Source organism: Amphiura filiformis, chromosome 13, assembly GCF_039555335.1.
Source record: "Amphiura filiformis chromosome 13, Afil_fr2py, whole genome shotgun sequence".
Lineage (NCBI taxonomy): Eukaryota > Metazoa > Echinodermata > Ophiuroidea > Amphilepidida > Amphiuridae > Amphiura > Amphiura filiformis.
Window position 1 is genome coordinate 27,889,442 of NC_092640.1, and position 15,281 is coordinate 27,904,722.

General features: G+C 34.3%; 1 protein-coding gene across 1 annotated transcript in view; it reads right to left on the reverse strand.

Annotated features, from left to right (window-relative positions):
• LOC140168195 (membrane-associated transporter protein-like) overlaps positions 1 to 14,976 on the reverse strand; it is a 95,860-nt gene extending 80,884 nt beyond the window's left edge. The window contains 2 exon segments of the mRNA XM_072191523.1: positions 13,016 to 13,402; positions 13,405 to 14,976. Of these exon segments, the coding sequence (XP_072047624.1) occupies positions 13,016 to 13,402; positions 13,405 to 14,512 (1,495 nt within the window). The 5' untranslated portion in view covers positions 14,513 to 14,976.
• Positions 14,977 to 15,281: the final 305 nt, after the last annotated feature.

The window sequence follows — 15,281 nt, forward strand, 5'->3', positions numbered from 1 at the left end:
CCTCTCTCAACTTCCTGTACCCCTAACACTAAATATTAAAGGGCTGTATTATCTTCTAGAAACACCATCACAAAGGACAAAATGGACATTGTCAACAACATCTAGAAACACTGGGGAATCAGCAGTCAGTCTACTAACAGCATTACACCGCTGATGACGGAGAATGGTTTTTCGGAAATATTAGGTTCAAAAAGTGAGTTGACCAGTTTTAAAATATACCTTTGAAGCTGTATTATAGTCATTTCGTTTCAGCATCCAAACCATTAGACCAACTTATCGATATTTTGAAAGATTATGTAAGTTTTGATTTAAAATACCTGACCCTGCTGCTGAATTCGACTCGAAACTGTTTTCTTCAAAATTATATTCTTTCAGCTAAATAGAGCATTCCCGAATATACTACAAGTTACACTTGCCAAGTGTTCTATTTCTTTTACTTCGTGTGGTTTTCCCTTTAGGATGTAAAAATCGATATCTATTTTGCAGACAAAATGACTGCTACCTTTCCCTTTGAAACGGTGTCACATGTAGTTGATACTAAATCAATGGGACATTCATGAGATTGGGGTTGGTCGATATAACACGTTTAATGCAATGCTTATTTGACTTTTCATGTTTATAGCTATGTATAATTATATTGCATCCTCTAATTAAGCGTACAAAGCAAATGAAAAGGGCAAATTGCAAATTGCATCGTTATACAGCCCGTCATTATTATCAATGATAGATATGACATGTAAATAAATTCAATACATTTTGGACTATTTTATGTGAGAAGAGTGTTGCCGGCAACCTATTCTATGTTTTGAAATCCATGTAGAGTCTAAAACATTACATATGCGTACTTTTAATTAGTCGAGTTTAACTCTAAAATAGGTTGTCCTGATCACTAAGTACAAAAAGAGGACAAAGATAGCTTTTAAAAATGATTAAACATTATCTACAAAGTCTTCAAAAATTCTCTGTATAAAAAACGTGACGAAAGTACCGAATTGACCTTGTGTATAGATATTCATGTACATCTTATGCAGCTTACGAAGCAAAGCTGTGTAATCACAAGGGTAATTCCTTGTTCCGTTACACAAGGGATAACCAAATTTATGTATGTAGCAACATTGCAATTTATATAGAGCCTATGTGTACAAGACTTACAAGGCTCTTATGTGTACTCTATCGGCATTAGAATATTAAAGCCCATAGCTCCAGATTACTTTTAAAGGGTAAACTAATTTTAGTATGATATCTTAATATTCAAAAGCGAGAATTAAAGCATTTTGTAATGTTTTGGGGCATTTACAACTGTAACAAAGATTAAAATTGAGAAACAAAGGTGATATATTGGTATGATACACCCAGCAGACAATACACAACACAGCGCATAAACAGAATAAATTCTATATATCTTTGTTGGGTATAAGGAAACTCCTATATATATTTGTGGCCCTTGAACAACAAATCAAAAGTTGTAAAGAGGTACAAAGGCGGAGGGTTTTCCTTCTCAACGACAATAGGCTTGTTATTATTTATACTTAAACACAGTTTGCTATATAGAGTGGACAACATGTAATATGATTGCTAACACACACCACCCCACCCCCCACCCAGGAACACCCCACCGACACAAATAAAAAAAAAAACAAAATACAATTACTTTTATGATCGATATCACATATATTTAGGCATTCAAATACACGCATCTTTTTAATTTCAAAGTTTAAAAAAAAAAATAATGCAAAGACGTGAAAACTACTTTGCAACTTCAGACCAAAAAAACAATGCAAACATCTTTACTTTGTCACCAGTCACACATTCAACAGTAGTCTCTGTCCAAACAAGTGACAAATTCCTTCCTGGCGGTCACAGTTTCCTGTGTCTGAAAATGTTATGTGTAAAACAATGCCTTACTTCAAACCACACGTTAAAGTATAAGGCTCATAACCGTCAAACAGTCCTGTATCATGATGTTTTCTTTGAATACAATAGCCCTTTCAGGATGATCTTAAGTACACTGAGTACCCTACATGCATTTCTCTGTGGACCCAATTCTTTTAACCCCAGTTTGCAAAGACTGTAAAGAAATAAATATTTTCACCTCTTTTATCTTTGCTAACTACCCCAACAATTGAAATATTGTATTGACTGTACCAAGCAACCGAAATACGTATTACATAAATAAATATATTCAATAAGTGAAGCACTTTTCTTATACAGAGCCGTGGACGTAGGAAGAGACATTTCTGTATTATACTGGGTGATATATTGAGGTAATTGGCTAATAAATGGTCAGTGTATTCCATCGCCATCAATGACTCTGTGATTTCATGACGCAAGCTCAAGGTAATATTACTCCAAAGTAAAACACAGTATCTGCCGATAAAGAACAAAGGAGATTCTACCTTTTGACTCGATAGGCTTTTCACCAGTCTGTTCTTAAAGTACAAAAGCATTATCTAAAGCTGAATTTATACTTCATCGGTGAGCGACGAACGATTGGTATTTGACCAATGAGGTTGCGCGCTTTTCCCAATGCAACAAAAAGTACTCTACCTCATTTGCTAAAACCTAATCGCTATCGCTACCAAAGAGTTTTTGCTTCACAAGGCATGCCTAGTAAACATCTGCTAATGACTATTAAAATAACTGTAACTGTTTTTGCACTTTCTACTTAGCTATCCATTCATTACGATTAAAAAGGTATAATTATCTATTGGAATCAATGCGTTTGACCTTGGTTGGCGTCATGTATGTAGTGATGCTACGTCTATTGTAAAAGTCTGTTTCAGAATAATTTGAGGCACTTGACTATCGTGAGATATTTCAAATAGTCAGAGATATGAACAGGACACTCATTTCAATCTATTGTATCTGTGTATAATGCTGTGTTATTTTGTTCTTAGTAATTGCATCATCGATCACAATATTTTGAAGTGTTCTTTAACGTTTCATTTTAAAAATGTGGCATATTAATATTTTATTTTATCACCGACTGTAATTTTCGAAGTTAGTATGTTAATTTTGTTCGTGTATTAATGCTATTATTGTTTGAGCGTTGGATATACCAAATTAGGAGATCTTTCAATGTCTAGGAAAGGTATTGATTGTCGGTGAGATTACCACAAATCTGATATTGTGACGCCAAAATTATAATGTAATCAAGCAAATTCAGTCGGAAGTCAGAAATATTGATTTTAAGATAATAGCAAAAGAAAAAAAAAATTCCTTTTGTTTCCCATTGTTTTGGAAACCCTTTAACTGTTCATATTTTTTGATCTGGTTGTTCAATTTCAACGTGATTTTCTGCAAAATGTAGCTTTGCAAATGCTTATAACAATCCAATCAAAAAATAAATATTGAATATGACCGACTTCAGACTGATTTTGTTGGATCACACCACAATAAAGTTCTGCCATGGTGTCGCGGTGAATAACATAAACGTAATAGTTACCAAAATAGCTTTACTCCAACCTGTAAAATATTACACCCATCTATTCGCACCCTTTCTTCTACCACGACATACTAGTAGTGCAATATATTCTGTTTGTCAAAAGGATGCACAGATTTTGACACAAGATTTTCAAATCTATAGACTACGTCTTTATTTTGCACCTGCGGAAGATAAATTTATCGACAATGTCGATTCTGTCATAAATCCAAGCAGACACAGTATTTCCGTTACCTTGGCTTTTTTAATCTCTTCACGGTTTTCCACCTGACTCTGCTATTTTTTTACATCTTCAAAAAAGATTAACCTTGGCAACTCACGTATATTCGCAAGTGTTGCCATCCACTAACCGAAGGCTATTTCATTTTAAGTACTTGTAGAAGTTGCAGTTAGTGTATTACTCACGGCTTTTGGAAGTTATTTTGCCCCTGACCCTGACATAGAAAAGCTTTTTAGTGTTTCTAAAATAAATGATTATTTTACCACTCTTGTTTCCTACCCTAAGCTTATTAGAGATGACAGTGACTTTTGTAAAGTTAAGACACACACACTTCCCAAGCCAACACTTCGAGTAATACGTGCCCGGGGTGACAAGTGTTCCACAACTACGAGCTTAACATGCAGCGTTCTATATAGTCGTTTTCTCACAGGGCCTGACACGTCAAGAATTTAAAAGTCTTAAGAGTCCAGTTAGCTAGTGTACATGGAAAGCAATTGACATTTCAAGACACTGAGATGCAATATAAGTTGTTTCGTTTTGAGTAAGTAAGTTAGAGTAAGGAAAACAAATCAATATTTAGACTTTCACTGATTTTTTTTGGCCAGAAACGTCAAGACACATGCGTTGCGATCAAGCAAAATCAGTTGGAACTCGGAAATATTAAATTTCAGTTTCTTATAGGATAGTAAAAGGCATTTTCAAATCTGGATTTTGCAGAAAACCCCATTGAAATTGAACAACCAGTTCCAAAGATAATGAGCAATCAAAGAGTTCAAAAACAACAGGAAACAAATGAAATATTTCCTTTGTTTGGCTATATCTCAAAATCAATTTTCCGAGTTCCGACTGATTTTGCTTGATCGCATCACATTATGTGGAACATCTCTAACTATTTCCACGCCATAATTCTGGATAACAACAATTTATCAATCAAGTTCAAGCTATTCACAACGTAATTAACCACAACCCTGATTTTAACCTAATCCCTAATCTAACCACAACTTTGCAATATGTAGTCTTGACTTACCTATATAATTTTGTTATTTTTAAAGGTCCACAAATAGAAACTAGTCTACACTGTATTCAATAATATAAACATTCATGGCCATCCACTTGAGTGAAATAAACCTTGATATATTGCACACGTATGAACACAACTTATGTAGCTTATCAGGGTATTGGGGAATGTTGAGTTCCCCAATGGTTGATAGCGAAGGAAGAATCTCTTCATGGTTTTCTTGACGTCAAAGTGTGCCTCTTGAGGCCTTTTCATCAGATAATATCGGCATAATTGGCAAGTGAACATCCTGGAAGCTAAAGCAAATGGAAAAAAGTTCAATCAGGATTTTTTTTTTTATTTGTAGATGATTGTTATATCGTTTCGAAAAGGTTTTTACGGTATAAAACAATAGAGAACTGATGTCTAATAGCCTAATGCACATATCATGGGAAGTGAACCACTTTTAATGCGCTTTGTTAAGGTGTAATGGCAACATGTACAGATTTTCTGTTGGAGCCACAGTATGTTACCGAGACGAAACAGTTTAAAATGACACAAAATTTAGAAGAATATTGAACATACTTTAGTGTTAGTTTGTCTCTGCAACTCAATCAAAGTTTGCTCGTAACAATTAACTGTGTATCATAATATTAACTTGATTGATACGAAATCTAATAGGTAATATTCAAAACTTTAAGAAGCATTTTAAACGCACCATTTGTAATGGTAAGTAAAACATCACATAAATTTCATGAGGAAACGAAAGAACCAAATTATATGGTCATTAATAGCAGTTTATACTGAATCTGATTCTTAGCTTCGTATTGTAATAAAATGGAAATAATGTCTCTTTCGTCCATTGTAAGACAAACATTTGAACAACACACAGACAAAAAGGTTGTGACGGGTACCTGTCAGAATAGAGCGACTTTTTACCGTTTTATACGCGATGATAAAACATAACTTCAAAAATCACATCATTCTTTCTAGTTGCGCTTTGATTGAACGATTCAGAGTTCGGGCACTCCTTGAAGTTTCTGAGAAACTTTCTCTCTATCATAAATCTTATTCGCGTTGATTTCATTTTCTATAACATTAGCCACGTATATGAGTAAAACCAAACCCGACAATAAAAGCATTTGAAATGTATTCAAGAAAAGTTAAGTCTCACTCAAATTTCTTGGAAATTAATACTTTGTTGTAAACCTTTCGGCGTTTTGCTTCTACTTAGATAAGAAAAGAAAGGTTTATGATCAAATATAGGTTAATATTTTCTTGGAAATTAGTGTAATCATCTAATAGCAAAATCCGCTTAGAACTTTGACGTGTATCTAAGATGTGAAATGCAGTACATACAAGCCGACATTAATATACCCGTGTGGCAATTTAGTAGCACTTTCAAGGTCATTACAGGAAATAAGCTGAAATAGTGGAAGCAGAAAACCACATCAAACAGGAAACTGAGGCAGCCCGCATGGAAAGTTAAAAACAATGAGGACATTTGTATAACAAGGAAAGAGATAAGTAACAATAGCCGGAAGGAATGACTAGCATTTGCAACTAAATGTTATTATGTGGGTGTTTAATACCCTATAACATATCATGTACATTACCTGATTACGTCCTGTTATGGGGTTGTAAAACTTTATGTCTTTAGCGTCTACTTGGATATAAAACACATTCATGATGAAATATAATCAAAATAAGTGAAGTGTAAATCAAATTTTCTGGATATTAGTCCAGAAATTAGTAGATGTTGTAAACAAACTCGGCTTAGAACATGATTCCACTTTGATGTATATTTATAAGATGTGAAACGCAATAAACACAAGGAGACGTTATTATCACTGTGCGGCAATTTAGTGGAAGTTTCAAGGTCATTACAGGAAATAAGCTGAAAGAGTGGAAGCAGAAAAACACATTAAACAGGAAACTCAAGCATCCCCCTATGGATAGTTACAAACATTGTGGACAGAAGTATAACAAGGAAAGAGCGAAGAAACAATAGCTGGAAGGAATGACTAGCATTTACAACTAAATGTTATAATGTGGGTGTTATTTTCTGTTATACCATATAACATCTCATGTCCATTACGTGATTACGTCCTGTTAGATCCATGATCAAAGGCATTTAAATAGTCTTACTCAAACTTCTCACAATTGGACATTAGTTCTATGTTGTAACACGTTCGGTCTTTAGCGTCTACTTGCACATCGCTCAAATTTACTGTAAATTAGTCCAGAAATTAGTAGATTAGTAAACAATCTTGGCTTTGAACATGATACCTTGCTCTGTATCCCCAATGTGGAATGCAAAGCGAGGTGACATTATTATCACTGTGTGGCAATCTAGTGGAAGTTTCAAGGTCATAACAGGAAATAAGCTGAAATAGCGGAAACAGAAAAACACATTGAAAAGGAAACTCAGGCATCCCCTATGGATAGTAACAAACAATGTGGACAAGGAAGGAGAGGAGAAACAATAACTGGAAGGAATGACTAGCAGTTATAGCTAAATGTTATTCTGTGGGTGTTATTGTTCTGTTTTATCCTATAACAGTTCGGTCCATTACCTGATTAGGTCCTGTTAAGGTGTTTCTTTTTAGATTCATGATCAAAGGCATTTAGTTAAAGTCTCACTCAAATTACTATAAATCAATACTTTGTTGTAAACCTTTCGGCATTTTGCTTCTACTTAGGTAAGAAAAAAAAAAGATTTACAATAAAATGTATTCAAAATAAGTTAATAATTTCTTGGAAATTAGTATAATAATGTAAGATAAATCCGCTTAGAACCTTGCTTTGTATCTATATATGAAAATGAAACACACACAAGTCGACATTTCGAGGTCATTACATTAAATAAGCGGATTTTTTGTGGAAACATAAAAACACACAAAACAGGAAACTGAGGCATTCCATTAAGTAACAAACAATGTGGAGAGCAGTATAACAAAGAAACAATACCTGGACGAGATGACTAGCATTTACAACTAAATGTTATTCTGTATGTGTTAATGTTATGTTTTAGCCTATAACAGATCGATCCATTATCTGATTAAATCCTGTTATGTTGTTTCTTTTAGATTCACGATCAAAGGTATTTAAAACAAGTTTAAGTCTCATTCAAATGTCTTGGAAGTTAGTTGCAGAACGTTTGGTCTTTAGCTTTTACTTTGATGTAGAAATATTATACCTCCTTGATGTATATCCATAAGATATGGAATGCAATAAACACAAGGCGATATTATATTATCTATCTATTGGAAGTTTTAAGGTTATTAGGAAATAAGCTGAAATAGTGGAAACAGAAAACACATTCAACAGGAAACCCAGGCTTCCCCTATGGAGAGTAAAAATAATGTGGACAGAAGTATAACAAGGAAGAAAATTTTCCTGTTTTAGCCTATAACGGTTAACTGATTATGTCATGTTATGTTTCTTTTTGGATTTTCATTATCAAACTTGAATTTTCTAAGGTATTTTAACAAATCTTTCATGTTTTTCAATCGAATGTCGCTTTTAGATTTGGTTTGATTTTTTTAGATTTAGATACGTCTTTTCAAATTTCAAATTCACGATTTTTAATGGATACGTCTCCTTATTTTCAAAAGCTTTAAATTGAGTTTTTGACAGATACTATCGAATAAATTATTTTAATTAAACATTAACATATCCTGTCGAATTATTATACAAATCAGTTGAAAATGAAATTAACTACATTAAGGCGGTTTATAAATATTCACAAATTAATACAATACACATGTGTCACACACAAGTTTAATATTTATACATATTTTTTTTCATATTTTAATGCATTCGTGGAAATCAAGTTATTTTGAAATTTAATTAGTTCCCTACTAAGCACCCAAAACTGGTGGTATATGAAATGCTTTAATACTGTTCATATGAAATGGCAAATTGCAATTATTGTAAATAATATCATAAGTAGACTAAGGTAGACGTTTCAAGGTCATTACAGGAAATAAGCTGAAATAGTGGAAACAGAAAACACATTAAACAGGACACGGAAGCATCCCCTATGGATAGTAAGAAACAATATGGACAGAAGTATAACATTGAAAGCAAGAAGTAACAATAGCTGGACGAAATGACTAGCATTTACAACAAGTGTTATTTTGTATGTATTATTGTTCTGTTTTACCCTATACATCTCGCGTGCATTACCTGATTAGGTCCTGTTATTATGTTTCTTTTTAGATCCATGATCAAAGGCATTTAAAATAAGTCTCACCCACATATCTTGGAATTGGAAATTGGTTCTATGTTGTAAAACTTTCGGTATTTAGCGGCTTTAGCGTCTACCAGAAATTGTTTTTAAATAAACTCGGCTTAGAACATGATACCACTTTGATGTGTATTTATAAGGTGTGGAATGCAATAAACACAAGGTGACATTGTTATCACTGTGCGGCAATTGAGTATAAGTTTCAAGGTGTATTTCATTACAAGAAATAAGCTGAAATAGTGGAAACAGAAAATACATTAAACAGGAAACTCAGGCATCTCCTATGGATAGTAACAAACAATGTGGTCAGAAGTATAACAAGGAAAGCGAGAAGTAACAATAGCTGGAAGGAATGACTAGCGTTTACAACTAAATGTTATTCTGTGGGTGTTGTTGCAGTACCCTACAACAGTTCGATCCATTACCTGATTATGTCAGGTAATGCTGTTGCTTTTTAGATTTTCATTATCAAACTTGAACATTCTAAGGTATTTTAACATGTTTTTTCATGTTTATGACCGAATGTTGCTTTTAGAAAAAAATTTGAATATTTGTTTAGATTTAGATAAGTCTTTTCAAATTTGAAATTCACTTTCACAAATTATTCTAATACATTTTTTAAAATTTTGAAATGTCTCCTTATTTTCGAAAGCTTTAAATTGAGTTATGGACAGATACTCTTGAAGAAATCATTTTAATTAAACATTAAATGTAAAGTCACGATGAAGGAAATTAAATGTTTGTCATCCAGTCGAATTGTTAGTATATATACAAACCCATTGTCAATGAAATTTACTTCATTAAGGCGGTTTATAAATATTCACAAATTAAAGAAACGTGAATTACAATACACACAAATTTAATATGCACACATTTTAGTTTCTTCAAATTTTAATGCATTCTTGGAAATCAAGTTATTTTGAAATTTAATTAGTTCCCTACTAAGCACCCAAAACAAATCGTGGTCTGGAATGCAATAACTAGTCGTATACGAAATGCTTTAATACTGCCTATAAAGGCGAATTGCAATGCTTATTAATAATATCATAGGTAGACCAAGGGTAACAACTTAATGATAAATACAATATGCAAGTAAGACTAAAGATGATTAATTTATTGACCATTATTTTGTTGGTTTGTTCTTGTGTCACGTAGAAATAGGAGATACATTACACTTTACATAATTGCAGTGGCATGTTGAAAGTACGAAATGTAAAATAATTTTACTCTTTACTCTATCAAAGGTTATGGTGGAAACCTTGCATTCTAATAGCAAAATTGAGTAGCATTTTGCACCGCGATACTGGCTATGGCTATATGAGTTTACACGTACGATAATTAAGTATAACTATGGAGTATAAACTGCTGTAGTTTATAAGGCATTTTGCAATTTTGAATTTTTATTATTTTTTTACAATTAATATATTACCTTGAGTCATCATTATTTATCTAAAAAAAAACATTTAATACCCATAACATATTTCTCTTTCATCTTATCTATCTTTGTCACGATAACAGCAATATCTTTATTTTACTAATGAAAGGTAATATTACAGACAGACGACGGTCTTGTACTAGTAAATTATTTCCAAAAATCAGACGCAGACCTAAATCATCCAGTTATTGTATCAGCTCATAACTTGACCAGACTTATCTTATATGAAACATAATAAACATGATATACGCTATCGTACTATCATTGCGCACTTTATTGGAAATAAGATATGAACAAAAAGAACAAAGTAAATTGCAATCCATCTTCGGTATTCGGCGTCTAATTTTCTAAGTATCTCTCTTATTTGTAGAACAAGTTATGAATCAAAACATTAAATCCAGCTTATTCTTAGAGTGGCGACAAATACCGTACGGTTCTTTGCTTTGCAATAATATTTTCCTATGCATATGTGTAGGTAGCTCTACTATATTGCAATGCCGTACTTGTGTTTATCTGTGAAACTGATCCTATGTGGATAAGATGTATTTTCAGGATAATTTATGAATATGAGGTTTTTTAGTGTACCAATTAGATAAGAATAAAATTGGATGTCCATTGCACTTTCTAAATTTAATTCAGAAATATATACTTTCAACTGTTAGATTATAATCTATTTTATGCATAATAAGAAAATAGATGAATATATTTTGCAACATCAGAAACAACCATATTAAAGGCTGAGCTAAATATAGGAAACTCACACGTAAAAGAGTGTGCAATAATTGCACAGGCTACTACATTACCCACAATGCACCACCAATATAATTAAATTCCGTTTTGTGGGGTATATTATTAATTTGTATTATCAGCAATATAGATACGTTACATCTTAATGTTGGCATTTGGTCGTAGTATTTAAGAATAGAATAGTTATTCATTTGAAATTTTAAAAAAATATCTAGATAACTTGCATTAGCTTTCATAGTTTAGCTTCCATTCATTGTGTACGCTAATTATCTTAATCAAAAATACAATTTGAATACAACTAGTTATCACCCATGTCTTCGATAATATGAACAGAGTGTATTATCATGATTATCAATTGTTAACAATATAACGAAATAATATGCCTCTGTTACTTTTAGTGGATATGATAAAAATAGAGAAAATAATAAGGATTAAATGAAATACATTAGAGATAAGGTATATTAGCTTACAAAATTATCAATTTTGCTAGCCCTTAGTTATGTAAGCTAATGTTCTTAATCAAGAATATATTCAACTTTTAATACTAGTTTTATCAATCATGTGTACGATGATATTAACAGTGTGCTATCAATTACTAAAAATATAAACAAACGATAATGCTATTCTTACGTTTAGAGAATATAATGAAAATAAGTAAAAATAATTATCCACAACCGTGAAGAATTTGAATACACAAAGCACACTTGTTTTTTCAAGTATAATGTCACTTGCGCATGCGCATGGGAAGGGATGCAAGAACACGCCCTCTGGTGGGGAACGAAAACTTTCGGCGTGGGCACTTTTAAGTACCGCACTTAAAGTGCCGCACAATGATTACAATGATAAATCACAGTACGACCAAAAAAATGAATGCTTTTGAAATGATTCACGATTTACTGATGGGTACTTAAGAACCTGACTTGCGAGACCATGTCTTTTGGGTGAGACCATCGCTTAAAAGCGTATATCTATTAGCCAAAAGTTGCATGGTATACGGACCTAAATCTGACCTATTACAAAGAAGAATTAAAAGTACGATTTTGTTAGCGAATCATTGAAAGAAACATAGGATCGAAATTGACTCATTGCCAATCAGTGAAAAAATAGTCGGATGTAAAGGGTTATGCTAGCTAGAGCTTTTGGTCATCCATACACTACCTATCACAGTAACACTAGTTTGGTCTTTCTTCTGGGAAATCCAGACGTACTTCCATGGTAAGCTCAAATTCCAATGACGGTAGTACAACTTTTGGTTCCTCTATGAATAATATTGACTGGCGACCAATTTGCTCAATGTTGTCCACTTGGAAATGTCTATCTAATACTTGACCATAAATTTAGTTATGCCTTTTTATAGAGATTAAGAGTCATCCACGATATAACAGTTAATTACATTACACGGCACAACAATGGGCAACATATTCCAGTTGCAACCTAAACATCTCCTGTGGAAGACATTGCCTTAATCTTCCACATAGGTAGTGTGTATTGCGGATAGAGTCACCCATTCAGATAACCCCAAATTTTGCACTGCGATTGTTTATTTGAGGTTATTGAACTATGCCATTAGGATGAGGCCATTGTGGTTCATAGTGACAACTACTGAAATCATTCAACGATAAAGGCTAATTATATCTTGTCTACGGATCAATGATGGTCAATTACTGATTTATGCAAATTTGCACGGCAATTTTAACAAGAAATTCTTGTATCTGAAAGCTAATTATAAAATTACTCTCATTATGAGTAAATCATTTGCAAAAACCAGATGTCTCTGTAGATATAGACGACAAAGGTCGTATACATCCAACATCTGGCTTTAAAATAATGAAGATAAAAGAAGGAAATATTATATAAAATATAAATCTATCGTGGAAATTCACAAATATACATAAACAATAAGTAAACATGATAAAACTTACCAAACCGTATGATGATCTTGTCTACCATGAAGGAACAGATCGAACAGGTTACCGAGTACATAGCCATAGCTATAGACCCCATCCGTACACCCTCTGCATACAAATTCCTCTTATAGGACCCAGGTCGTGCATATGGATCGCCACCGTAGACTGCTCTTCCTACAAAGTCTGTGAAGTATAATGAATAGCATAGCAGCGACATCCATCCCAGCAGATGAGTGATGCAGAGGATTCGAAGAGATTTTGGCATGAAGACGATGGAGAGAATATATGTCATCATTGTTATATCTTTTTCAAATTCTTCTATATCTCCCGAATCTTTGGTAGCAATGGACTCCATGTCTGATGACTCGAAACCGTTTGGTATCTTGGCGTCCGTTGAGTGCCGTTTGGAATAGGAACGTGGTTGGAAATGTGATTTGCCCTGTCTGTGGTCTCCATAGCTTCTGTACCTGGCATAATTCCTTCCCTGTGAGAGCCATAAGTCTTTTGTGGTTCTAGAATACCCATTTCCACGCGTTCTCGATTGTTTTCCATTTCATTATAATTCTTCTTTTTCCTCCTTTCATGTGGATATAGTTCGTATAATGTCTTTTCTCTTTCAGACGTGACTGTCAAAGCAACGGCAAAAATAAAGATAACTAATACTATGCCAAACACTACTCGCACCTGTCCGCTTATTGGGTCGTTGTCCTCAGGAGGTTTCCAAGGTATTCCACCGATCATATATCCAACAGCACCTCCAAGACCAGCCATAAAGCTAAACGTCGCTAATCCTCTTGCGTGATCGCTTGGGTCAGTGACATCAATAAGATAAGCCCTTGCCGGAGACTGGCAAGCATCGCAGTTAAAATCCAGCAACACAACACCAATAATTGTGAACACAGTGCTGCAAACATGGACTACGGTTGGCATTGCTTCGTAGATCAGACTCATGGAGACATTCTCTAGAGTTGGCGAAGGTGAGGTGTCTGAGTCATTTGCCGATAGTGTTATCGGTCCCAACGGGTTGGGTGAAGTGATGTCATTATAATCATCCTTATGAGGTTTACCACATATGGTTCCCATTCGATAGCCATAAGGTACTAGAATCAAGCCTATGACGATCCCAGCAGACAACAGTAGAATAAATGGTCTTCGGCGTCCAAGTTTAGAATGACAGCGATCACTAGCAGAACCCAGCACAGGCATTGTAAAGAATCCTAGCAATGGACTGAGGCACCAGATCATTGTCATAAACCGTTCCTGTATCCCTATGCGAAGTAGCACAGGACTAACAAATGCTGTTTCAGCAGCGTAACAAAACTCTATTCCACACACAGCCCCACTAAGCCTAGCTAATCTTCCACGAGACTTTCTATGAGCAATCATAGCTGCTTCTTCTTCATCAGAGATGATCGGCAATGTGTCTTCTTGTACTCGTTGTGGAAAACAATCACGAAATACACCCGTCGTATTCCGCCAAACACTTGACAACCCTGATTTGAAAACCTCCATGTCTAACGTCTGTCCAGAATAATCGTATCAAAGAATTGTTACAGAATAACAAAATTTCCTGCAGAGCCGTTAGTCAAGAGCCCTACTCGATACGCAAAGCTAGCGAGGCTCCGGTAGAGTTTGCTATTACAAGGCGCTGCTTTTCACCTTTCTGTACAAGCGTGGCCTCTTAAATCATTACAAGTGAAGTGAAATAGGTGTGCGCTAGAATACGTATGTTGGTTGGATAGTTGTCCAATATTAACCAGTCATTTATATGACGTAGCTATGTCGTAGTACCATCCATACGTCCTTACATCTTCTTGTGTGCAGTTGCTCATATACCTCAGCAGATGGTGGTGTTTCCGCTGTGAGATGACTCTCAGAGATTGACTATTTCTCCCTGCGGCACGCCCGGGGCACAGTCATAGGGCAGTGCGGGTACTCGCATTATTCCAACAAGCAATCTTGCTTGGAATATGTATAAACTAGCAAAACAAAACTTACGTAGAGATTAAGCGTAATGCAGAATGAATAAATGCTACATGCGTGTTAGAATGCCAACTCTTACACGGCGTGCCTGGTGATGGAAAAACTACAGTCACGTTATCGTTGCTTTGTTGTTAAACCAGGAAATTAATACACTGGAGAAATTATCAACGTGCACTTGATGTATATAGTGCAATAATTATCCTCCTGTGCACTGGCTTCAATGAGGAAGACGCTAGTAAACAAGTTGTGGTTAAATGTTTATTATTATTTATTAAAAACACTAAAAATCATCACAGTA